Here is a 27,878-nt window from a genome sequence, read left to right as displayed (position 1 = left end):
CTCTCTTGTCTTCCAGTTTGTTGATCTGTGTATTCTGATGGGCTGTGATTACTGCGATAAGATCAAGGGGATTGGGATGAAGAGAGCATTACCACTAATTCAAAACCACAAGAGCATTGAGGAGATTATCCACAACATTGACAGTTTGGTAAGACAGGACTCAGTCCGCGTTTGATCGTCTTGGGGGGGGGGTGTCACTCATCTCCACTCCCCAGCCCCTGTGGTACTGACCACAGCTCAGAGACAGGAGCTCTGACTTTACCTCTCTTTGGGAGCTCCCATAGTGAACTGGATAGTGCCCCTGCCTCTGAGCTGGGATCTCCAGCTTTGAGAGATAGACGTTGGCATGATGACTGAGAAAGTTCAGAGAAAACCAGGGGCAGGGTTTTGTAGAGGAATAAGACGGTGCTATTTTCTGGGTCTGTAGATTGTGAAGGAGCAAAAAATGGCCTTTAACAGAGTGAAATGTAATTCTTATCAGATGTGGGAGTTTAAGGGTTACTGCAGATTATATCTGCCATAAATGCTGCTGGCTGCGAATCTTATCAGATCGAGTGGATCAGTTGGAGAGACAGTTAGAAGCGATGAGGAATTTGCAACAGCAACAGTATGTGATGGATGGCAGTTATAGGTAGGGGGGAAAGTCTCAGATACAGTCACATAGATGGGTTAACTCCAGGAAGGGTAAGAGAGGTAGGCAGCTAGGGCAGGAGTCTTCTGTGGATATCCCCATTTCAAACAGGTATGTGGTTTTGGAAAATGTAGGGGGTGATGGATTCTTAGGGGAATGTAGCACAAACAGCGAAGTTTCTGGTATTGAGACAGGCTCTAATGTAACGAGGGGTACGTCGGCTTCCAAGAGATCAATTGTGTTAGGGAATTCTGTAGTCCGAGGAACAGACAGACGTTTCTGTGGCCAGCAGAGAAAAAGCAGAATGGTTTGTTGCTTCCCTGGTGCCAGGATCAAGGATGTCTCAGAGAGGGTGCAGAATGTTCTCACGGGGGAGAGGGGCCAGCAAGAGGTCATTGTCCACATTGGAACCAATGACATTGGAAAGGAAAAGGTTGAGATTCTGAAGGGAGATTACAGAGAGTTAGGCAGGAATTTAAACAGGAGGTCCTCGAGAGTAGTAATATCTGGATTACTCCCAGTGCTACGAGCTAGTGAGGGCAGGAATAGGAGGATAGAGCAGATGAATGCATGGCTGAGGAGCTGGTGTATGGGAGAAGGAGTCACATTTTTGGATCATTGGAATCTGTTTTGGGGTAGAAGTGGCCTGTACAAGAAGGACGGATTGCACCTGAATTGGAAGGGGACTAATATACTGGCAGGGAAATTTGCTAGAGCTGCTCGGGAGGATTTAAACGAGTAAGGTGGGGGGTGGGACCCAGGGAGATAGTGAGGAAAGAGATCGATCTGAGATGGGTACAGCTGAGAACAGAAGTGAGTCAAACAGTCAGGGCAGGCAGGGACAAGGTAGGACTAATAAATTAAACTGCATTTATTTCGATGCAAGGGGCCTAACGGGGAAGGCAGATGAACTCAGGGCATGGTTAGGAACATGGGACTGGGATATCATAGCAATTACAGAAACATGGCTCAGGGATGGGCAGGACTGGCAGCTTAATGTTCCAGGATACAAATGCTACAGGAAGGATAGAAAGGGAGGCAAGAGAGGAGGGGGAGTGGTATTTTTGATAAGGGATAGCATCACAGCTGTACTGAGGGAGGATATTCCCAGAAATACATCCAGGGAAGTTATTTGGGTGGAACTGAGAAACAAGAAAGGGATGATAATCTTATTGGGATTGTATTATAGACCTCCTAATAGTCAGAGGGAAATTGAGAAACACATTTGTAAGGAGATCTCCGCTATCTGTAAGAATAATAGGGTGGTTATGGTCGGGGATTCTAACTTTCCAAACATCGACTGGGATTGCCATCGTGTTAAGGGTTTAGATGGAGAGGAATTTGTTAAGTGCGTACAAGACAATTTTCTGATTCAGTTTGTGGATGTACCTACTAGAGAAGGTGCAAAACTTGACCTACTCTTGGGAAATAAGGCAGGGCAGGTGACTGAGGTGTCAGTGGGGGAGCACTTTGGGGCCAGTGACCATAATTCTATTAGATTTATAGGGATATGGGCTGGATGCTGGCAGGTGGGACTAGACTGGGTTGGGATATCTGGACGGCATGGACGGGTTGGACCAAAGGGTCTGTTTCCGTGCTGTACATCTGTACACCTCTATGACTCTAAGTCAGACGATCACAGAGAGAGGGCAGATGTTGAGTGGGATTGGGAGGATTGGAAAATAATTGGAAGTGCCACTAGCCACAGTGACCCTGGGGCTGGGAGAGCTGGAGAAACTCAGCAGGACTGTGGCGGGGAGAGAGACAGAAAGCCGAGTTAAGGTTTCGAGTGCGGTGACCCTTCCTCAGGACGGTGCTGAGTTTGTCTTTCCTGTTTGAACAGAAATACCGCCTCCCCGAGAGCTGGCCTTACCAACAGGCCCGGCAGCTGTTCCTGCAACCCAAGGTCATCGACCCCGAGGAGGTCACACTCGAGTGGGCCAACCTGGACGAAGAAGGCCTGGTCCAGTTACTGGTGCACGAGAAACATGCCAAGTAGGTCATCAATGCCCAGACCCCCACACTGACCCTCACACTGACCCCCACACTGACCCCCCACACTGATCATCCACACTGATCACCCACACTGACCCCCACACTGATCACCACACTGATCACCCACACTGACCCCCACACTGATCACCACACTGACCCCCACACTGACCCTCACACTGACCCTCACACTGACCAACACCCAGACCCCCACACTGACCCCACACTTAGCACCACACTGACCCTCACACTGACCCCCACACTGATCACCCACACTGACCCCCACACTGACTCCCACACTGACCCCCACCTTGACACCCACACTGATCACCCACACTGATCACCCACACTGACCCCCACACTGACCCCCACACTGACCCCCACCCTGACACCCACACTGATCACCCACACTGATCACCCACACTGATCACCACACTGACCCCCACACTGACCCCCACACTGACTCCCACACTGATCACCCACACTGACCCCCACACTGACCCCCACACTGACCCCCACCCTGACACCCACACTGATCACCCACACTGATCCCCACACTGACCCCCACACTGACCCCCACACTGACCCCCACACTGATCACCCACACTGACCCCCACACTGACCCCCACACTGACCCCCACCCTGACCCCCACACTGACCCCCACACTGACCCCCACACTGACCCCCACCCTGACACCCACACTGACCCTCACACTGACCCCCACACTGATCACCCACACTGACCCCCACCCTGACACCCACACTGATCACCCACACTGACCCCCACACTGACACCCACACTGATCACCCACACTGACCCCCACACTGACACCCACACTTATCACCCACACTGACCCCCACACTGACCCCCACACTGACCCTCACACTGACCCTCACACTGACCCCCACCCTGACACCCACACTGATCACCCACACTGATCACCCACACTGACCCCCACACTGATCACCCACACTGACCCTCACACTGACCCCCACCCTGACACCCACACTGATCACCCACACTGATCACCCACACTGACCCCCACACTGACACCCACACTGATCACCCACACTGACCCCCACCCTGACACCCACACTGATCACCCACACTGACCCTCACACTGACCCCCACCCTGATCCCCACACTGATCACCCACACTGACCCCCACACTGACACCCACACTTATCACCCACACTGACCCCCACACTGACCCCCACACTGATCACCCACACTGATCACCCACACTGACCCCCACACTGACACCCACACTTATCACCCACACTGACCCCCACACTTATCACCCACACTGACCCCCACACTGACCCCCACACTGACCCCCACACTGACCCTCACACTGACCATCACACTGACCAACACCCAGACCCCCACACTGACCCCCACCCTGACACCCACACTGATCACCCACACTGATCACCCACACTGATCCCCACACTGACCCCCACACTGACCCCCACACTGATCACCCACACTGACCCCCACACTGATCACCCACACTGACCCCACACTGACCCCCACACTGACCCCCACACTGACCCCACACTGACCCCCACACTGACCCCCACACTGACCCCCCACACTGATCACCCACACTGACCCCCACACTGACCCCCACACTGATCACCCACACTGATCACCCTCACTGACCCCCACACTGATCCCCACACTGACCCCCCACTGACCCCCACACTGACCCCCACCCTGACACCCACACTGACCCTCACACTGATCACCCACACTGACCCCCACACTGACCCCCACACTGATCACCCACACTGACCCTCACACTGACCCCACACTGATCACCCACACTGACCCCACACTGACCCTCACCCTGACCCCCACACTGACCCTCACACTGACCCCACACTGATCACCCACGCTGACCCCCACACTGATCACCCACACTGACCCCACACTGACCCTCACCCTGACACCCACACTGATCCCCACACTGATCACCCACACTGACCCCCACACTGACACCCACACTGACCCTCACACTGACCCCCACACTGACCCCCACACTGATCACCCACACTGACCCCCACACTGACCCCCACACTGACCCCCACACTGATCACCCACACTGACCCCCACACTGATCACCCACACTGACCCCCACACTGACCCCCACACTGACCCCCACACTGACCCCCACACTGATCACCCACACTGACCCCCACACTGACTCCCACACTGACCCCCACACTGACCCCCACCCTGACACCCACACTGACCCCCACACTGACCCCCACACTGATCACCCACACTGACCCCCACACTGACCCCCACCCTGACACCCACACTGATCACCCACACTGACCCCCACCCTGACACCCACACGGATCACCCACACTGACCCCCACACTGACCCCCACACTGACCCCCACACTGACCCCCACACTGATCCCCACACTGACTCCCACACTGATCACCCACACTGACCCCCACACTGATCCCCACACTGACCCCCACACTGATCCCCACACTGACTCCCACACTGATCACCCACACGGATCACCCACACTGACCCCCACACTGACCCCCACACTGACCCCCACACTGACCCCCACACTGATCCCCACACTGACTCCCACACTGATCACCCACACTGACCCCCACACTGACCCCCACACTGACCCCCACACTGACCCCCACACTGATCCCCACACTGACTCCCACACTGATCACCCACACTGATCACCACACTGACCCTCACACTGACCCTCACACTGACCCCCACACTGATCACCCACACTGACCCCCACACTGACCCCCACCCTGACACCCACACGGATCACCCACACTGACCCCCACCCTGACACCCACACTGATCACCCACACTGACCCCCACCCTGACACCCACACTGACCCCCACACTGATCCCCACACTGACCCCCACACTGATCACCCACACTGATCACCACACTGACCCTCACACTGACCCTCACACTGACCCCCACACTGATCACCCACACTGACCCCCACACTGACCCCCACACTGATCACCCACACTGACCCCCACACTGACCCCCACACTGACCCCACACTGACCCCCACCCTGACACCCACACGGATCACCCACACTGACCCCCACACTGACCCCCACACTGATCCCCACATTGACTCCCACACTGATCCCCACACTGACCCCCACACTGATCCCCACACTGACTCCCACACTGATCACCCACACTGACCCCCACACTGACCCCCACCCTGACACCCACACTGACCCCCACACTGATCCCCACACTGATCACCCACACTGATCACCCACACTGACCCCCACCCTGACACCCACACGGATCACCCACACTGACCCCCACCCTGACACCCACACGGATCACCCACACTGACCCCCACACTGACTCCCACACTGACCCCCACACTGACCCCCACACTGATCCCCACACTGACCCCCACACTGATCACCCACACTGACCCCCACACTGACCCCCACACTGATCACCCACACTGACCCCCACACTGACCCCCACACTGATCACCCACACTGACCCTCACACTGACCCCCACACTGACCCCCACCCTGATCACCCACACTGACCCTCACACTGACCCCCACCCAGACCCCCACACTGACCCCCACACTGACCCCCACACTGATCACCCACACTGACCCTCACACTGACCCCCACACTGACCCCCACCCTGATCACCCACACTGATCACCCACACTGACCCTCACACTGACCCCCACCCAGACCCCCACACTGACCCCCACACTGATCCCCACACTGACCCATACCCAGACCCCCACACTGACCCCCACACTGACCCTCACACTGACCCCCATACTGACCCCCACACTGACCCCCACACTGACCCTCACCCTGACACCCACACTGATCACCCACACTGACCCCACACTGATCACCCACATTGACCCCACACTGACCCCCACCCTGATCCCCACACTGACCCCCACACTGACCAATACCCAGACCCTCACACTGACCCTCACACTGACCCTCACACTGATCACCCACACTGATCACCCACACTGACCCCCACACTGATCCCCACACTGACCCCCACCCTGACCCCCACACTGACCCCCACACTGATCCCCACACTGACCCCCACCCTGACAATCACACTGACCCCCACACTGACCCCCACACTGACCCCACCCTGATCCCCATACTGATCACCCACACTGACCCCCACCCTGATCCCCACACTGACCCCCACCCTGACACCCACACTGATCACCCACACTGACCCCCACACTGACCCCCACACTGATCACCCACACTGATCCCCACACTGACCCCCACCCTGACAATCACACTGACCCCCACACTGACCCCCACCCTGATCCCCACACTGACCAACACCCAGACCCCCACACTGACCCCCACCCTAATCCCCACACTGACCCCCACCCTGATCCCCACACTGACCAACACCCAGACCCCCACACTGACCCCCACCCTAATCCCCACACTGACCCCCACACTGACCCCCACCCTGATCCCCACACTGACCAACACCCAGACTCCCATACTGACCCCCACCCTAATCCCCACACTGACCCCCACACTGACCCCCACCCTAATCCCCACACTGACCCCCACCCTGATCCCCACACTGACCCCCACACTGATCACCCACACTGACACCCACCCTGACCCCCACACTGACCAACACCCAGACCCCCACACCGACCACCACACTGACCCTCACACTTGACCAACACCCAGGCCCCCACACTGAACCCACACTGACCCCACACTGACCAACTCCCAGAACCCCACACTGACCCTCACACTGACCCCCCCACACTGACCAATATCCAGACCCCTACACTGACCCCCATACTGACCAACACCCAGACCCCACACTGACCTTCACACTGACCCCCACACTGACCAACGCCCAGACCCCCACACTGACCCCCACACTGACCAACACTCAGATCCTCACACTGACCCCCACAGTGACCAACACTCAGACCCTCACACTGACCCCACACTGACCAACACCCAGTCCCCCACCCTGAACCCCACACTGACTAACGCCCAGACCCCCACACTGACCCCCACACTGACCGTCGCACTGACCCCCACACTGACCAACACCCTGATCCCCACCCTGACCCCCACCTTAATCAAACCCTGACCCTCATACTGACCCTCACACTGACCCTCACACTGACCCCCACACTGACCACCACACTGACCAACACCCAGACCCCCACACTGACCCCTACACTGACCAACGCCCAGACCCCCACACTGACCAACGCCAAGACCACCAAACTGACCCCCACAGTGCCCCCCCAGATTGACTAATGCCCAGACCCCCACACTGACCAACACACTGACCAACACTCAGACCCTCACACTGACCCCCACACTGACCCCCACACTGACCAATGCCCAGACCCCCACACTGACCAACGCCCAGACCCCAATACTGACCCCCACACTGACCAACACCCTGATCCCCACCCTGACCCTCACACTGACCCCCATACTGACCAATACACTGACCCCCACCCTGACACCCAAACTGACCCCACACTGACCCCCACACTGACCCCCACCCTGACCCATACCCAGACGCCCCACCCTAACCCCCCACCATTACCCCCACACTGACCCCCACACTGATCCCCACCCTGACCAACACCCAGACCCCCACCCTGACCCTCACACTGACCCCCACACTGACCCCCAACTGACCAATACCCAGATCCCCACACTGACCCCCACACTGACCAACGCACAGACCCCCATACTGACCCCCACACACTGACCAACACCCAGACCCCCACACTGACCCCCACACTGACCCTCACACTGACCAATGCACAGGCACCCCACACTGACCAACACCCAGACCCCACACTGACCCCCACACTGACCCCCAACTGACCAATACCCAGATCCCCACACTGACCCCCACACTGACCAACGCACAGACCCCCATACTGACCCCCACACACTGACCAACACCCAGACCCCACACTGACCCCCACACTGACCCTCACACTGACCCCCACACACTGACCAATATCCAGACCCCCACACTGACTCCCACACTGACCAACACCCAGACCCCCACACTGACCCCCATACTGACCCCCAAACTGACCAACACCCAGACACCCACACTGATCCCCACCCTGACCCCCACCCTGACCCACACACTGACCCCCACACTGACCAACACTCAGAACCCCACCCTGGCCCCCACACTGACCAATGCCCAGACCCCCACACTGACCCCCACACTGACCCCCACCCTGACCCCACTCTGGCCCCCACCCTGACCCCCACACTGACCCCCACATTGACCAACACTCAGAACCCCACATTGACCAACACCCAGACCCCCACACTGACCAACACCCAGACCCTCACACTGACCCTTACACTGACCCCCACATTGACCAACACCCAGACCCCCACATTGACCAACACTCAGAACCCCACATTGACCAACACCCAGACCCCCACATTGACCAACACCCAGACCCCCACACTGACCAACACTCAGAACCCCACTCTGACCCCCACACTGACCAACACCCTGACCCCCACATTGACCAACACCCTGACCCCCACCCTGACCCCCACACTGACCAACACCCAGACCCCCACATTGACCAACACCCTGATCCCACCCTGACCCCCACACTGACCAATGCCCAGACCCCCACACTGACCCCCACCCTGACCCCACCCTGGCCCCCACCCTGACCCCCACCCTGACCCCCACACTGACCCCCACACTGACTCTACACTGACCCCCACATTGACCAACACCCAGACCCCCACATTGACCAACACCCAGACCCCCACATTGACCAACACCCAGACCCCCACACTGACCAACACCTGCCCTCTCCACAACCCCACCCCCTCCGCGCTCCACCACCCAAGATCAGCAACACCCGGCACCTCTCCCCCCCCGAGCAACCCCACCCTCTCCAAACCCGAACTCCGAGGACTCGGACCATGACCATCCCCTTCAGAGCAGGATGACCTGGATGGGAGCGGGGATGTGGGACTGGGGGGAAACGCGGACAAGCTGTGATTGTTCTCCTTAAAGCTGATACGGTTAAGGCTGAGATTGAGTTGAGAGGTTTCAGATTGTAAAGGGTATTGATTGAATCTTCACAGTGACAGGATTGGAGTGAGGAGCAGGGATGACAAGCTTTAATGATACAGGGCCTTGGGGAGACCACCCCCAGAGTGCTGTGTGTATGGAGAGTGGTTTCACAGACATGTTACTGGGATGGCAGCACTGCTGTGTGAGGAGAGTCTCTCTCTCTCTCTCAGGCTGATACTCACTGGAGTCTAGAATAATGAGGGGAATCTTGTAGAAATCTTCAAAATTCTAAGAGGACGAGGCAGGGTAAAACAGAGACTAGGGAGCCCAAAACCAGGGGTCACAGGCTAAAGGGCCGGGGTAAACCATTTAGGACTGAGATGAGTGGCAATGATGTTGGCATGGTGGCTCAGTGGTTAGCACTGCTGCCTCACAGCGCCAGGGACCCGGGTTCAATCCCAGCCTTGGACAACTGTCTGTGTGGAGTTTGCACCTTCTCCCCGTGTCTGGGTGGGTTTCCTCCGGGTGCTCCAGTTTCCTCCCACAGTCCAAAGATGTGCTGGTTGGAGTGCATTAGCCATGGGAAATTGCCCATAGTGTTCGGGGGTGTGCCAGCTAGGTGGGTTAGTCATGGGTAATGCAGGGTTACAGGGATAGGATGGGGGAGGGGGAAGATTGGGTCTGGGTGGGATGCTCTTCAGAGGGTTATTGTGGACTCGATGGGCCGAATGGCCTGTTTCTGCACTGTAGGGATCCTAAGATTGTATGAATTGTCTTCACCCAGAGAGTGGGGAGGCTGTGGAATTCTCTAACAAAGAAAGTGTTTGAGCCCAAAACATTTAAGGTTTCAAAGAGGAGTTAAATATAGTCTGCAAGTTAGCTCACTGAGCTGGAGTGTTTGTTTTCAGATGTTTCGTCACCATGACGCGCTGGTGCTATGTCCCACCTCTCTCTTTATAGGGCTTGTTTTCTTCGTGGTTGATGTCATTTCCAGTTCTTCTCTTCTAGGGAAGGTAGATGGGGTCTGAATCGATGTGTTTATTGATGGAGTTCTGGTTAGAATGCCAGGCCTGTAGGAATTCTTATGCGTGTCTTTGTTTCGCCTGTCCTAGGGATGTGTGTGTTGTCCCAGTCAAAGTGGGCTCCTCCTTTGTCTATATGTATGGGAACTAGTGAGAGTGAGTCAGGACATTTGGTGGCTCGTTCGTGTATCCAGGTGGCAGGTTTCCTGCTGGTTTGTCTGATGTAGTATTTTACTACAGTTCTTCCATGGTATCTCGTAAATGATGTTAGTTTTGCTGCTGGGATCCAGTGGATCCTTTAGGTTCATTAGTTGCTGTTTATTTGTTTTGGTGGGTTTGTGGGCTACCATGATGCCAAGGGGTCTGAGTCGTCTGGAAGTCATTTCTGAGATGTCTTTGATGTAAGGTTACGTGGCTGTAGTTTTTGGTTGGGTTGTATCTGCTTGTTTGGGTTTGTTTCTGAAGAACTGCAGATTGTGTTTATCAGGTACCTGTTTTTCTTGAAAACGTTGTATAGATATTTTTCTGCTGTTATGTAGCTCATTGAAACAATGTCTTGATGCAGCTGTGTTAGTGGGTGTTGGGGATGATTGCTCCTGAAGTTATGTATTTTGGTCCATGTTTGTTGTTTTTCTGTCGTCAACGGTTTGAAGCTCTCTGTTAACTGAATGTTCAACTGTCACGTCTAGGAATGGGAGTCTGTAGCCACATTTCTGATGTATCTTTAATGTAAGATAGTGACTTCCAGACGACTCCGACCCCTTGACATCATGGTGGCCCACAAACCCACCAACACACTTAAACAACGGCGAATGAACCTAAAGGATCCACTGGATCCCAGCAGCAAAACTAACATCCTTTATAAGATACCATGCAAGAACCGTGCCACCGTGGGCGTGGTTAGCACTGCTGCCTCACAGCGCCAGAGACCCAGGTTCAATTCCCGCCTCAGGCGACTGACTGTGTGGAGTTTGCACATTCTCCCCGTGTCTGCGTGGGTTTCCTCTGGGTGCTCCGGTTTCCTCCCACAGTCCAAAGATGTGCAGGTCAGGTGAATTGGCCATGCTAAATTGCCCGTAGTGTTAGGTAAGGGGCAAATGTGGGGAAATGGGTCTGGGTGGGTTGCACTTTGGTGGGTCGGTGTGGACTTGTTGGGCTGAAGGGCCTGTTTCCACACTGTAATCTAATCTAAGAAACACACTGTAAGAAACACTACATCGGACAAACCAGCAGGAAACCTGCCACCAAAAGACATGACCCACTCTCACTAGTTTCTATACATACAGACAAAGGAGCCCAGTTTGACTGGGACAACACACACACATCCCTAGGACAGGCGAAACAAAGACACGCACGAGAATTCTTAGAGGCCTGGCATTCTAACCATAACGCCAGTAAACACAATTTAGATCCTGGATTAGTGGTGCTGGAAGAGCACAGCAGTTCAGGCAGCATCCGAGGAGCAGCGAAATCGACGTTTCGGGCAAAAGCCCTTCGGCTTTTGCCCGAAACGTCGATTTTCCTGCTCCTCGGATGCTGCCTGAACTGCTGTGCTCTTCCAGCACCACTAATCCAGTACTTGGTTTTCAGCATCTGCAGTCATTGTTTTTACCACAATTTAGATCCTACCTACCTGCCCTTGAAAAAAGGAACTGGAAATGACATCACCCACCTGAAGAAACCAAGGCCTATAAATAGAGAGGTGGGACATATCACCAGCGCTTCACCTGAGATGTTACCTAGTCATGGTGACAAATGATGATGTTACCGAGTCATGGTGACAAAACGTCTGAAAATAAGCCTTCCAGCTCAGCGAGCTAACTTACAGACATATCAACCTGAGCGATAAATCTTCCCAAAAATCGCTAGGTTAGATATAGTTCTTAGGGCTAAAGGGGTAAAAGGGTATGGGGAGAAATTGGGAACAGGGGACTGAGTCGGATGATCAGCCGTGACCATACTGAATGGTGAAGCAGGCTTGAAGGGCTGAATGGCCTGTTCCTGTTTTCCAGGTTTCTCTCAGTAAATGAGGAGATTCTGTTTATTTAGGACAAGAGGTCCAGGAACCAGAGGGACACTGACCTTAGGTCATAGGTCACAGGGGGATGAGGATGTTTTTGATGCAGTGAATTGCCGTGATCCGGAACATTCTGTCTGAATGCCAGTGCAGGCTGATTGAGCAGGAATTTTCCATTACACCATGTGACCATAACAAACAGGATCAGGATGAGGCCATTCGGCCCCTCCAGCCTGCTCTGCCCTTCAACAGGACCACGGCTGATCCCACATTCCTCATGTAGGTAAAAACAAGGACTGCAGATGCTGGAAACCAGATTCTGGATTAGAGTGGTGCTGGAAAAGCACAGCAGGTCAGGCAGCATCTGAGGAGCATCGAAATCCTGATCCTTGGATGCTGCCTGAACTGCTGTGCTTTTCCAGCACCACTCTAATCCACATTCCTCATGTCCCCTTTCCTGCCCTTTTCCGTCGAATCCCCAACTGATCAGGAATCTCTCGGTCTCAGCCCGAAATATCCACATGGACTCTGCCCCCTCAGCTCCCTGGGACAAGGAGTTCTGAGAGAAAGGATTCCCTCCCCACCTCAGCCTCCAGTTGGTGCCCCTTTATTCTGAGCCAGTGCCCTCTGGCCCTCGACTCTCCCATGAGGGGAGGCACCCTCTCAGTATTGACCCTGTCAAGCCCCTCAAGAATTGGACATGTTTCAGTGAGATCCCCTCTCATTTTTCTAAACTCCAGGGAGTAGAGTCCCAACCTGTTTAACCTCAGCTCGTTAGACAATCCCCCCCCCCCACCCCCCCCCCCCAATCCCGGGACCATCTGAGTGAATCTTCTCTGACCCACCTCCAATGGAATGATACCCGAAAGAAAGGAATTGGGTATGAACTTGGAGAGGACCATCTCTCAATACTGGGGGTGGGATGGGGGAAGGTGAGGTAGGGGGTAGGATGGGGGGTGAAAGGTGAGGTTTTGGGATGGGGGAGGTGGGCGTGGTGGGTCGGGGGGCTGTCTCTGTAATCTCACCGTCTATCACACTCTCTGTCCATTCACACACTCTCAGAGGGTCACTGTCATACAGGGTCCATTCAGCCCATCCCATAGTGCTGGCTCTTTTAAAGAGCCATGTGGGTGTCACTAGCTGGGCCCAGTTTTTGTTGCCCTGTCCCTAGTTGCCCCCCTTGAGAAGGTGGGGGTGAGCTGCCTTCCTGAACCGCTGCAGTCCACGTGCTGTAGGTAGACCCACAATGTCCCTGAGGGAGGGAATTCCAGGATTCTGACCCAGTGACCTTGAAGGAACAGTGATGCGGGAACACCACCCATCCCGTGCACATTCCCCTCGGAGCCCCTCACCATCCCCTCACCTTCCTTCAGTATTCCGATTTGCCGATTGTATCTACTGTCTGGCAGTTGGTTAATGTCTCCTGTTGGTCTGTTGTGTGGCTCCCATCATCAGTTTGTTCCCACATTCCCGGGAATGCCGATGTTCCGGTGAGCCCGTGGCTGTTGTTGGGGCTGTGTCCCTAAACCATGTTGGATGGAGCTGGATTAACGTCTGGAAAAGCACAGCAGGTCAGGCAGCGTCCGAAGAGCAGGAGAGTCAACGTTCCGGGCATAGACCCTTCATCAGGAATGACATGACGTCGATTGTCCTGCCCCTCGGACGCTGCCCGACTGGCAGTGCTTTTCGAGCCTCACCCTCCCGACTCGGATCCCCAGCATCTGCAGTTCTCACTATCTCCCTGGAGCTGGGATTAACATCGGGCAGGGACTGTAGCCTGATGCTACCACCACACAGTTTATGCCCCCTCACTCTCTCTCTCTCTCTCTCTCTCTCTCTCTCCCACCCCCCACAGGGAGAAGCGAGTGCGGAACCGGATCCAGACTCTCCGGGAAGCGTTATGTGTTGTTGAACGCAGGAGTAAGATGTTCACCGCTGAGAGGCAGACTCGTGTCGATGAGTTCTACTCCAAAATCAAAAACTTCTATTACAAGAAACAGGTAGACAGAGGAACTCCCTCCCCCAGGACATCCCATAATATACAGTCAAGCAGGGACTCCCTCCCCCAGGACATCCCATAATATACAGTCAAGCAGGGACTCCCTCCCCCAGTCAGGCAGTGGGTACCTCACTGATTTCAACAAAATGCTGAAGAGATTTGTTGGCAGAGACAGAGGATGTTCCCTCACAGGGAGAGGGACAGAGGATGTTCCCTCACAGGGAGAGGGACAGAGGATGTTCCCTCACAGGGAGAGGGACAGAGGATGTTCCCTCACAGGGAGAGGGACAGAGGATGTTCTCTCACAGGGAGAGGGACAGAGGATGTTCTCTCACACAGAGACAGAGGATCTAGATTGAGAGGTGATAGCTTTAGGATAAGGGGCAGCAGGTTTCGAACTGAGGTGGGTGGTATTACTTTGCTCAGTGAATCTGTGCAATTCCCTCCCCAGAGTGCAGTGGGATTCTGGGACATTGAGTAAATTGAAGGAGATTGGGTTTTTCCTTTGTCATAGCGTGGAGCGTTATGGAGAGTGTGCAGGAAGGTGGGGTTGAGGTCCAGGTGAGGTGAGCCATGATCATATTAAATACAAGTTAAACTTCACACAACAGCTTTATTTGGAAGCATTCGCTTTCGGAGTGCTGCCCCTTTGTCACAACCTCCAATAAACCTGTTGGACTATAAAGTGATTTTTAACTTTGTCCACCTGAGTCCAATACCAGCTCCTCCATTTCTTAAATAGTGGGGCAGATTGAAGGGCTGAATGGCCTACTCCTGCTCTTGTTCTTATGGTCTGTCTCTATCTTACTTACTCACTGTATCCTCTTTCTTCATGGGTCTGTCTCTAAATCTCTCTCTCTCTCCCCTCTCTCTCTGTCACTCCCCCTCTCCCCTCTCTCTCCCCCTCTCTGTCTCACACCCTCTCCCTCTCTCTCTCCCCCCCTCCCTCTCTCTGACTCTCCCCCCCTCCCTCTCTCTGTCTCTCCCCCTCCCTCTCTCTGTCTCTCCCCTCTCCCCTCTCTCTGTCTCACACCTTCTCCCCCTCTCTCTCTCTCCCTCCCTCTCTCTCCCTCCCTCTCTCTCCCTCTCTCTCTCCCTCCCTCTTTGTCTCTCCCTCTCTGTCTCACACCCTCTCCCTCCCCCTCTCCTTCTCCCTCTCTGTCTCATGCCCTCTCCCTCCCCCTCTCTCTCCCTCTCTCTCCCTGTCTCACACCCTCTCCCTCCCCCTCTCTCTCTCTCCCCCTCTCCCTCTCCCTCTCTCTCTCTGTCTCACACCCTCTCCCTCCCCCCCTCTCTCTCTCTCTCTCTCTCCCTGTCTCACATCCTCTCCCTCCCCCTCTCTCTCCCTGTCTCACACCCTCTCCCTCTCTCTCTCTCCCTCCCTCTCCCTCCCCCTCTCTCTCCCTCTCCCTGTCTCTCCCTCTCTCTCTCCCTGTCTCACACCCTCTCGCTCCCCCTCTCTCTCCCTCCCCCTCTCCCTCTCCCTCTCTCTCCCTGTCTCACACCCTCGCCCTCTCTCTCTCTCTCCGTAGGGAGCCGAGTCGTATTTCCGAATGACCCTGAAGAAGCGAGTTACTCTGAGGCGAAATCTGTCGCGTGTCCCTCTCCGACGTTGTGCCCGGCCCCGAGTGCGCCCGGATAAAGGGGCACGACCCGGTGCCCCCCTCAACCCTGACCCCTTCCCCCAGGGGCACACTGACCCCCTCCCCCTGGGGGAGGGGCACACTGACCCCTTCCCTCTCGACCCTGACCCCCTCCCCCAGGAGGAGGGGTACACTGACCCCTTCCCTCTCAACCCTGACCCCCTCCCCCAGGGGCACACTGACCCCCTCGTCCTTCCCCAGGGGCACATTGACCCCCTCCCCCATGGGTACACTGTCCATGTCCCCCTCCCCCAGGTGTATACTGACCCCCTCCCTCTCAACCCTGACCTCCTCCTCCTCCCCCAGGGGCACCCTGACCCCCTCCTCCTTCCCCAGGGGCACACTGACCCCCTCCCCCAGGGGTACACTGTCCCCCTCCCCCAGGGGCACACTGACCCCTTCCCTCTCGACTCTGACCCCCTCCCCCAGGGGTACACTGTCCCCCTCCCCCAGGGGCACACTGACCCCTTCCCTCTCGACTCTGACCCCCTCCCCCAGGGGTACACTGACTCCCTCCCCCTTCCCTTGGGGTCCCAGTATCCCACGGTCACTGACGTCCTGCCTGTGGAGCCATGGAACATTCCAGAAGCTCCCCGGGTCGCTTGGTGGTGATCTCCTTGTGTTTCTGTTTCCACCCCATTCCCCCCCCCCCCCAAGCTGATTGGCCGAGGTCAGCCATCCCCCATTGGGCTGTGGGTGTTGGGTCAGACAACAGGAGTGATGCTGCAGGCGCTGCCTTACCTGGTCGAGTAGCCCAGCCTCCCACCTCCCCCCATCCCCCTCCCCTGGTGAGAGACCCCGTGGGTGAGCTGACCCAGACGACGATGTAAGGCATCACCCCGGGGTGTTGCCAGGGTGGTGAGACCTCCGTCCGACTGGGAGTCACCCATCGCAGGAACCGACCAATGACCAGGCTCCGGCAACAGCTACGAAGCCCACCACAGCTGAGCAGTCAATCATTAATCGGGGGTTTTGAAGAACGGCCACCAGGAGGCGAAATGGTGTCATGGTGTTATCAGGAAAGTGTTAACCCAGGAAGCCCAGGAACATAAACCTCGGCTGTCAACATCTGGAATTGGGCGTCTGATGGTGACCGTGAATCTGCTGCTGATTGTTGGGAAAGTCCATCCAGGTCACTAATGGACTTTAGGGAAGGAGACTGGCCTACACGTGACTCCAGACCCACAGCGATGGGGTTGATGTTTAATGGCCCTCTGGGTAATAAATGCTGGCCCGACCTGTGGCGCCCTCATCCTGTGACTGAGTAAAACTACACTGGGCTCATGGCCTGAGGGGGAGGGGGGGTGGAGATGGGGGCAATAGGATGGGGTGGGGGGAGGTGGCCAGAGGTGGATTGGTTGGGGGCAAGTGGAAGGGGGCAGTCTGTGTTTTGGTCAGTTCTTGGTGACCTCACTGTTCCTCAGAGATTCCTGTCCTGTATCTCCTTAACCCCACCCCTCCATTTCCCAAACCCCCATCTCCAATCCCCCTCCATCCCCACCCCCCCATCCATCTTCCCCCCCCATCCATCTTCCCCCCCATCCATCTCCATCTTCCCCCCATCCATCTCCATCTTCCCCCCCATCCATCTTCCCCCCCATCCATCTCCATCTTCCCCCCATCCATCTCCATCTTCCCCCCCATCCATCTTCCCCCCCCATCCATCTTCCCCCCATCCATCTCCATTTCTCCCCCCCATCCATCTCCATCTTCCCCCAACCATCTCCATCTTCCCCCCCATCCATCTCCATCTTCCCCCCATCCATCTTCCCCCCATCCATCTCCATCTTCCCCCCATCCATCTTCCCCCCCATCCATCTTCCCCCCCATCCATCTTCCCCCCCATCCATCTCCATCTTCCCCCAACCATCTCCATCTTCCCCCCCCATCCATCTTCCCCCCCATCCATCTCCCCCCCATCCATCTCCATCTTCCCCCATCCATCTCCCCCCATCCATCTCCATCTTCCCCCATCCATCTCCCCCCCATCCATCTCCATCTTCCCCCATCCATCTCCATCTCCCCCCATCCATCTCCATCTTCCCCCATCCATCTCCCCCCCATCCATCTCCATCTTCCCCCATCCATCTCCATCTCCCCCCATCCATCTCCATCTTCCCCCATCCATCTCCCCCCCATCCATCTCCATCTTCCCCCATCCATCTCCATCTCCCCCCATCCATCTCCATCTTCCCCCATCCATCTCCATCTTCCCCCCCATCCATCTTCCCCCCCATCCATCTCCATCTTCCCCCAACCATCTCCATCTTCCCCCATCCATCTCCATCTTTCCCCCCCATCCATCTCCATCTTCCCCCCATCCATCTTCCCCCCCATCCATCTCCATCTTCCCCCAACCATCTCCATCTTCCCCCATCCATCTCCATCTTCCCCCCCATCCATCTTCCCCCCCCATCCATCTTCCCCCCCATCCATCTTCCCCCATCTCCATCTTCCCCCATCCATCTCCATCTTCCCCCCATCCATCTTCCCCCCCATCCATCTCCATCTTCCCCCCATCCATCTTCCCCCCCGTCCATCTTCCCCCCCATCCATCTTCCCCCCCATCCATCTTCCCCCCCCATCCATCTTCCCCCCCATCCATCTTCCCCCATCTCCATCTTCCCCCATCCATCTCCATCTTCCCCCCATCCATCTTCCCCCCCATCCATCTCCATCTTCCCCCCATCCATCTTCCCCCCCATCCATCTTCTCCCCCCCATCCATCTTCCCCCCCATCCATCTCCATCTTCTCCCCAACCATCTTCCCCCATCCATCTCCATCTTCCCCCCCCATCCATCTCCCTCCTCCAACTCCATCCCAGTGGACCTCCTTGACCCTGAGCACACTCCCACCCTCCAGCCCCCACCTCTCCGCCAGGCCGTGGGATTATTCCAGATCTGTTCAGTGCAGCAGCGTGAGGGGATGGGAAGGGAGCTGTGCTGATATCAGCCTGTCACAGTACACCCTTTACTCTGTATCTAACCCCGTGCTGTCCCTGTCCTGGGAGGGTTGGATGGGGGGACAGTGTAGAGGGAGCTTATCTCTGTATCTAAGCCCATGCTGTCCCTGTCCTGGGAGTGTTTGATGGGGACAGTGTAGAGGAAGCTTTACTCTGTATCTAACCCTGTGCTGTACCTGTCCTGGGAGGGTTTGATGGGGGGGGACAGTGTAGAGGCAGCTTTAGTCTGTATCTAACCCTGTGCTGTACCTGTCCTGGGAGTGTTTGATGGAGGGGACAGTGTAGAGGGAGCTTTACTCTGTATCTAACCCCGTGCTGACCCTGTCCTGGGAGTGTTTGATGGGGGGGACAGTGTAGAGGCAGCTTTAGTCTGTATCTAACCCTGTGCTGTACCTGTCCTGGGAGTGTTTGATGGAGGGGACAGTGTAGAGGGAGCTTTACTCTGTATCTAACCCTGTGCTGTACCTGTCCTGGGAGTGTTTGATGGAGGGGACAGTGTAGAGGGAGCTTTACTCTGTATCTAACCCCATGCTGTCCCTGTCCTGGGAGTGTTTGATGTAGAGGGAGCTTTACTCTGTATCTAACCCTGTGCTGTCCCTGTCATAGGAGGGTTTGATGGGGAACAGTGTAGAGGAAGCTTTACTCTGTAACTAACCCCATGCTGTCCCTATCCTGGGAGTGTTTGATGAGGACAGTGTAGAGGGAGCTTTACTCTGTATCTAACCCTGTGCTGTACCTGTCCTGGGAGTGTTTGATGGTGGGGGACAGTGTAGAGGGAGCTTTACTCTGTATCTAACCCCATGCTGTCCCTGTCCTGGGAGTGTTTGATGGAGGGGACAGTGTAGAGGAGCTTTACTCTGTATCTAACCCCGTACTGACCCTGTCCTGGGAGTGTTTGATGGGGGGACAGTGTAGAGGGAGCTTTACTCTGTATCTAACCCCGTGCTGTCCCTGTCCTGGGAGTGTTTGATGGGGGGGACAGTGTAGAGGGAGCTTTACTCTGTATCTAACCCCATGCTGTCCCTGTCCTGGAAGGGTTTGATGGGGGCAGTGTAGAGGGAGCTTTACTCTGCATCTAACCCTGTGCTGTCCCTGTCATAGGAGGGTTTGATGGGGACAGTGTAGAGGGAGCTTTACTCTGTATCTAACCCCATGCTGTCCCTATCCTGGGAGTGTTTGATGGAGGACAGTGTAGAGGAGCTTTACTCTGTATCTAACCCCGTACTGACCCTGTCCTGGGAGTGTTTGATGGGGGGACAGTGTAGAGGAAGCTTTACTCTGTATCTAACCCCGTGCTGTCCCTATCCTGGGAGTGTTTGATGGAGGACAGTGTAGAGGGAGCTTTACTCTGTATCTAACCCTGTGCTGTCCCTGTCTTGGGAAAACATTGCTGTGGAACCTGATTTAATTCTCCTTATTGTTTCCCGCTCCCCCCCCCCTTCCCCCCCCCCCACGTTGGGACAGTCTGCACTGGGGTGGCTGTGTCTGGTGTTTGTTGTTGGAATGCCCAGTGTGTGCTCATGTTTCTGTGTGTGTATGTGTCCAGTTCAGTGCCTGGGGCTCTCCCTCCCTCTGTTCCTGTTAAATAAAGCCTGTGTTGATGTCATTGTGGTTGGTCTCTGGGGAAAGTGGATTCTTGGAGGACTCCATCAGGATCCAAACCAGCGACACAATTCCAGCAGGTCCTGCAGCAAGAGTCACTCAAACATTTCTCAGAAACACAAAGAAATTTATTTTCACAACATATTACAGTCTGTACCCTCATCACCACCATTTAAACCAGGCCTCACCTCAATATTTATCTCCCACCAAAGACAACATCTACAAAACTACAGCTCCCTCAGCACTGACCCTCCGACAGTGCAGCACTCCCTCAGCACTGACCCTCCGACAGTGAGGCACTCCCTCAGCACTGACCCTCCGACAGTGAGGCACTCCCTCAGCACTGACCCTCCGACAGTGAGGCACTCCCTCAGCACTGACCCTCCGACAGTGCGGCGCTCCCTCAGCACTGACCCTCCGACAGTGCGGCGCTCCCTCAGCACTGACCCTCCGACAGTGCAGCAGTCCCTCAGCACTGACCCTCTGACAGTGCCTGTAGCTCAGATCCTCCAACCCTGGCAACATCCTTGTAAATCTTTTCTGAACCCTTTCAAGTTTCACAACATCTTTCCGATAGGAAGGAGACCAGAATTGCTCCCAATATTCCAACAGTGGCCTAACCAATGTCCTGTACAGCCGCAACATGACCTCCCAACTCCTGTACTCAATACTCTGACCAATAAAGGAAAGCATACCAAACACCTCCTTCACTATCCTATCGACCTGCAACTCCACTTTCAAGGAGCTATGAACCAGGCCTCACACAGCCAGGAGTCCAGGCTTCAGGCCTAGCTCACTGTGGTGCACGGTGGCTCAGTGGTTAGCACTGCTGCCTCACAGCGCCAGGGACCTGGGTTCAGTTCCAGTCTTGGGCCACTGTCTGTGTGGAGTTTGCACATTTTTCCTGTGTCTGGGTGGGTTTCCTCGCACAGTCCAAAGATGTGCAGATTAGGTGGCTTGTCCATGGGGAATTGCCCAGTGTCCAGGGAGCTGCAGATTCAATCCATTGTCCATGGGAGATGCATGGGTCGGGTTGGGGGATGGGTCCGGGTGGGTTGTTTTTCAGAGGGTGGGTGTGGATAGATGGGCTGAAGGGCCTGCTTCCCAACTAGAGGATCTGTATGAGGCCCCATCCCAGACATACTGTTGAAACCAGGATTCCTGATGCACGCCAATGTCAGTGCAGCCTGTGACCCACCATCTCGGCTCCAGACTCAAAGATGGAGAAAGGAAAGATGAAAATTCAGCACCTCGCATTTATCTGAGTTAAACTCCATCTGCCACTTCTCAGCCCATTGGCCCATCTGGTCCAGATCCTGTTGTAATCTGAGGTAACCCTCTTTGCTGTTCACTACACCTCGAATTTTGGTGTCATCTGCAAACTTACTAACTGTACCTCTTATGCTCGCATCCAAATCATTTGTATAAATGATGAAAAGTAGAGGGCCCAGCACCAATCCTCGTGACACTCCACTGGTCACAGGCCTCCAGTCTGAAAAACAACCCTCCACCACCACCCTCTGTCTCCTCATGTGAAGCCAGTTTTGTATCCAAATGGCTAACTCTGCCTGGATCCCCTGTGATAAACCTGGCTCTCATCAGCCTACCGTACTGAACCTTCTCGTAAGTATTGCTGAAATCCATTTGGTTCTGATGGGATGAATGGTTAAGTGTTGTGTTATCAGACGACCAGGGGAACAAGATTAAAGCTCCACTATTACACATGACATGATACCGTCCTCCCACAGCTCAGTGTTTATTGGCATCACATAATATGTGAGCTAATCAGATTCCATTCCCCAGTGTTCACATCCCACAACCGCTTCAGTCCAAAACAGAAATTCAAACCTGCCATCCTGGAACTATCACCTGAATACAGTCCAAATGCTGGTGTCTTTGTGCAGGATTTTAATCTTGCTGTAGCCGCCATCCCCATCACTCTGTGGAATGCCCCACTAGCACCCAGTCCCACGTTACCCCATCTCGCCCATCCTCCTGCCCCCATGCTCTGAACCCGGGCTCGGGTTCTGCCGAATGTCCAGATTTACTAAAGCCGCAGGCATGATGTCAGCTAATCACCAGCTCCTGGATCTGCAGCCTCTGCATTTCAGACATGAAAGACTTAAAGCAGTTAATGACAGAGCTGTGGGCCCGAAATTATCCAGAATTACAGAGTCAGGCTGCCTGAGTGCAGGGTGAGGCTGACAACAGAGAGAAAGTGTGTTCAAACTGCCCTGCTCAGGATTCCCCATCACCAGCCCCGTATTTATACCAAGGAAAGCAGCACCGTGTAGGAGATGGCCATTCAGTCCATTGTGCTGTACTAGCTCTTTGAAGAATCAGCATGCACCACCCTTTTATAACAATGTTGGAAAACATTCTGATGAAGGGTCAGTGGACTGGAGGTGGTTAACTCTGTTCCTCTCTCTACAGATGATGCCAGGGCTGTTGAGTTTCTCCAGTACTCTCTGTGTTTCTGTTCCTTGTCTGTCCTTGTGTGTGGAGGGCAGGTTGTGTTTACCAACACCCCACTGTTATCCAATCACAGCACGTGAGGGAATCACTGGCAACGCTTTTCCATCTGAACCCATCCCTGGTTCCCCTCTTATTGACTGCCCTTTGGTGACACTGTCTGAGGGTGTGGGGCTGGTTTTCACCCCATCTCTCTGTCTCTCTCTCTCGACCTGTCCACGGTTACAGAATCACTATCAGGTTGTGTATCAGGCATTCCCTCTGGAGGAACAGAAACTCCCCACACGCCCCTCCACAATCACACTAACTCCAGACTCACCTTGTTGTTCTCCATGCAAGGTCCAACCTCCACCTGTCTCCCAGCTAACAGTCTGAGATGTAGACTGTAAGAAACAGGAACAGAAGGAAGCCATTCGGCCCCTCCAGTCTGTCCCGCCCCTCCAGCCTGTTCCGCCATTAAGTAGGCCCATGGCTGATCCAACATTCCTGACGTCCCCTTTCCCCTTGATTCCCCAACTGATGAAGAATTTCTTGATGTCAGCCTGAAATATCCACAAGGACTCTGCCCCCCACAGCTCTCTGTGGTGAGGAGTTCCAAAGACCCTCAACCCCCTGAGAGACAAAATCCCTCCCCATCTCAGTCTTCAGTTGGTGTCCCTTTATTCTGAGGCAGTGCCCTCTGGCCCTCGACCCTCCCATGAGGGGAAACACCCTCTCAGCATTGACCCTGTCAAGCCTGTTGACAATCTGATATGTTTCAATGAGATTTATCTCACATTCATCTATACTCCAGGGAGTAGAGACCCAATCTGTTTAATCTCGGTTTGTAAGGCAATCCCTCCATCCCAGGGACTATCTGAGTGAACCCTCCCTGAACCGTCTCCAATGTAATGATACCTGTCATTCAGTAAGGAGATTACAACCATTGTCAGTGTGGTCTCCCCAGCAAACTTGTACAGTTTGCAGTAAGACTTCCCTAAGGGACCACATTCTGTGACCTTTCCTGATTCCCTGCTGCCCCTGGGTGCTAGCTTTCTGTGTTTCACGCACAAGTCCCTTTGTGTTGCAGCTTCCTGCAGTTTTTTATCCATTTAAAGAATACCATTGATTTTTGCTCCCCCTTCCCAAATGTTCCATTCTCACACAAGACCCCTCTGGCTGCAGTCTTTTTGTGACATTAGTGTCCCTGACCCACCAGCTCCTACGCCAGCCTAAGGTCTTTGATTTGATTTATTAATCATTGTTGCCTGTCCAAGGTACAGTGAAAAGATTTGTCTATGAGCAGTACAAAAGGATCATACTAAGCAAGGACGCACCGATCAAAAAGACTTAGACAGAGGCATACAGGTTATATTGCACAGGGCATGTAGTAGATGAGATCAGCAGTAGCAAGACCAGCAACAGTCCATTCATTAGTCTAATAACAGCCAGGAAAAAGCTGTTCTTGAACCTGCTGTGTGTTCAAGCTTCTGTATCGTCTGCTTAACAGAATTGGTTGTAGGAGATCATTACTAGGGTGGGAGGGGTCTTTGATGGCAGCCTTTCTGCAGCAGCAAGCCGTGGATGGAAGGTTGGCTTCCGAGATGGTCTGGGCTGTGCACACCACTTTCTGCAGTTTCTTATGGTCCTGGGCAGAGCAGTTGCTCCCACACCAGACCATTATGCACCCGGACTGTATGCTTTCAGTCATTTTTGGACGTGGGGACAAGAATGTAGCGAAGTTGTTGAGGATCCTTATGGACCTGTTGCATTTCCTCAACTCTCTGAGGAAGAAGAGGCATTGTTGTGCATTCTTGACTGTCAGATCTACCTGGGAAGTCCAGGGCAGGTCGTGTCGGTTATTGTCACACCAAGGGATTTGATGCTTTCCATCCTCTCAATCTCCGCTCCAATGATTTAGATGGGGGGGGGGGGGGGGGGGGGGGGTGTTCTCCTGTGATCAGTTTACACCTCACACCATCACTAGGATCGTTTGGTTCCACCTCCATATTGTCCCCTTCCTCTAGCCCCCCCCCCACAGCCCCTCCTGAACCCTTCATCCTCCCCTTTGTCATCTCCCACTTCTCCTCGTTCCTGGCTAGGATCCCTATCTGTACCATTCAAGATCGGAGACGGTTACAGAGAGTGGGGACTTGGCCCAGACAATCACAAAGGCCAACCTCCCATCTATAGAATCCATCTACCAGGCCCGCTGTCAAGGAAAGGCCGCCAGCATTCTCAAAGATCCATCCCACCCTGGCACCCTGTTTATCTACAACCTCTACCATCGGGGACAAGGTACAGAAGCCTGAACACATGCACCAGCCGGTTTCAAAACAGTTTCTACCCTCTTGTTGCTAGAATACTGAATGGACTCACAAACTCTTAACATTCTCCTGTCCCTGTGTTTTTGTTTTTGCTGCTGTTTACCTATTATTTACTTATCTATGCTACTTAACTCTGTGATCTGCCTGTATTGCTCACAAGACAAAACTTTTCACTGTGCCTCGGTACACGTGACAATAAATTCAATTCAACTCAATCCCTCCACCCTCAGTGACACTGATGCCTGCCCCAACCTCACATTCACTGATATTCCAAACATGTGCACTCGCTCTGTTGGTCATGATAAATCCCAAAGTTGGGAATTCCTGGGATAATCACTCACACCAGATCCCACTTCTCAACATACCCTGGGTCAGCCTCGATCTTATTGATTGGCAGAGCAGACTGGATGGGCTGAATGGCCTCTTCATGTTCCTACGTTTTGTAGAAGCAGCGAATCAGGAGCCAACAATCCCAAATCACTCAGAACAACCAATCAGAGTACAGTGACTGCCACCAGTAGAATGGTTGGGAGTAGAGCAGAGGCTAATCCTCCAATCATGGGCTGGCTCTCTCCCATGCTTGTTGCTGATAGGCTCACTGATGAACCAATCATAACAAACGTCTGAGAAAGGTAACCTGTGATTGGAGGAGCAGTGGGTCATGGGAAAGTATGTGTTGGCATTGAAGGAGTTGCCATGGGGATGTGGAATTGGCCAAGGTATAGTCTAAGGGCCCAGGGCTGTGTTTACACTGAGGGTTCCATCTGTCCCAAAGAGAGGGGGGGCACCCCAGGGGTGGGAACAGGTGAGGAGTATTAGGTGTGTCAGAGTATTGAGTACAGGAGTTGGGAGGTCATGTTGTGGTTGTACAGGACATTGGTTAGGCCACTGTTGGAATATTGCGTGCAATTCTGGTCTCCTTCCTATCGGAAAGGTGTTGTGAAACTTGAAAGGGTTCAGAAAAGGATGTTGCCAGGGTTGGAGGATCTGAGCTACAGGGAGAGGTTGAACAGGCTGGGGCTGTTTTCCCTGGAGCGTCGGAGGCTGAGGGGTGACCTTATAGAGGTTTATAAAATCATGAGGGACATGGATAGGGTAAATAGGCAAAGTCTTTTCCCTGGGGTGGGGGAGTCCAGAACTAGAGGGCGTAGGTTTAGGGTGAGAGGGGAAAGATATAAAAGGGACCTAAGGGGCAGCTTTTTCACACAGAGGGTGGTACGTGTATGGAATGAGCTGCCAGAAGAAGTGGTGGAGGCTGGTACAATTGCAACACTTAAGAGGCATTTGGATGGGTATATGAATAAGAAGGGTTTAGAAGGATATGGGCCTGGTGCTGGCAAATGGGATTAGATTAGATTCCCTACAGTGTGGAAACAGGCCCTTCGGCCCAACCAGTCCACACCGACCCTCCAAAGAGTTACCACCTAAATCCATTTCTCTCTGACCAATGCACCGAACACTACGGGCAATTTAGCATCACCAATTCACCTAACCTACACATCTTTGGACTGTGGGAGGAAACCGGAGCACCCAGAGGAAACCCATACAGACATGGGGAGAACATGCAAACTTTGCACAGTTACCGGAGGCTGGAATCGAACCTGGTTCCCTGGTGGTATGACACTGCAATGCTAACGACTGAGCCACCGTGTCACCCCAGTTAGGTTGGGATATCTGGTTGGCATGGACGAGATGGACCGAAGGGTCGGTTTACATGCTGGACATCTCTATGACTCAGTCAACCAGGAGCCAGGGAAACCTGATATCACCAAGGCAACCAATTACTTGCAAATGAAGGTGGCAGTGGATTGCAAGAAAAGGAATTTGTGGAGTTTCTACAGGATGGCTTTTTGGAGCAGCTTGTGGTGGGAGCTCACTAGGAAACAGGCAATACTGGATTTAGTGTTGTGCAGTGAGGCAGGCTTGGTAGGGGAGCTTAAGGTAAAGGAACCCATAGGAGGCAGTGACCATAATATGATAGAATTTACTCTGCAATTTGAGAGGGAGAAGGTAGAATCAGTGGTAATGGTACGCTATCTGAATAAATACAACTCCAGAGGCATGAGGGAGGAGCTGGGTAGAATTGACTGGGAGAGGAGCCCAGCAGGAAAGACAGTGGAACAGCA

General features: G+C 54.3%; 2 protein-coding genes across 2 annotated transcripts in view; both read left to right on the top strand.

Moving 5' to 3' along the window:
• The window catches only part of LOC140480300 (tonsoku-like protein), a 101,367-nt gene extending 101,343 nt beyond the window's left edge, over positions 1-24 (top strand). Inside the window, exon 20 of the mRNA XM_072575004.1 lies at positions 17-24. Within this exon, the coding sequence (XP_072431105.1) occupies positions 17-24 (8 nt within the window). The remainder of the gene's footprint in view (positions 1-16) is intronic.
• Positions 20-20,979, top strand: LOC140480912 (uncharacterized). Its single transcript, XM_072576496.1, has 4 exons — positions 20-148; positions 2,475-2,626; positions 14,623-14,767; positions 16,299-20,979. The coding sequence occupies exons 1-4, from the start codon at positions 38-40 to the stop codon at positions 17,019-17,021; spliced, it is 1,131 nt and encodes a 376-aa protein (XP_072432597.1). The 5' UTR covers positions 20-37; the 3' UTR covers positions 17,022-20,979.
• Positions 20,980-27,878: the final 6,899 nt, after the last annotated feature.

This window comes from Chiloscyllium punctatum, chromosome 8, assembly GCF_047496795.1.
Source record: "Chiloscyllium punctatum isolate Juve2018m chromosome 8, sChiPun1.3, whole genome shotgun sequence".
Lineage (NCBI taxonomy): Eukaryota > Metazoa > Chordata > Chondrichthyes > Orectolobiformes > Hemiscylliidae > Chiloscyllium > Chiloscyllium punctatum.
This window is presented reverse-complemented; position numbering and strand designations above follow the sequence as displayed.

Coding starts and splice junctions, on each gene's coding strand:
- LOC140480912 (XM_072576496.1), top strand. CDS start 38: ATGGGCTGTGATTACTGCGATAAGATCAAGGGGATTGGGATGAAGAGA. Junction 2,627..14,622: donor GTGCACGAGAAACATGCCAA/GTAGGTCATCAA, acceptor CACCCCCCACAG/GGAGAAGCGAGTGCGGAACC. Junction 14,768..16,298: donor ACTTCTATTACAAGAAACAG/GTAGACAGAGGA, acceptor CTCTCTCCGTAG/GGAGCCGAGTCGTATTTCCG.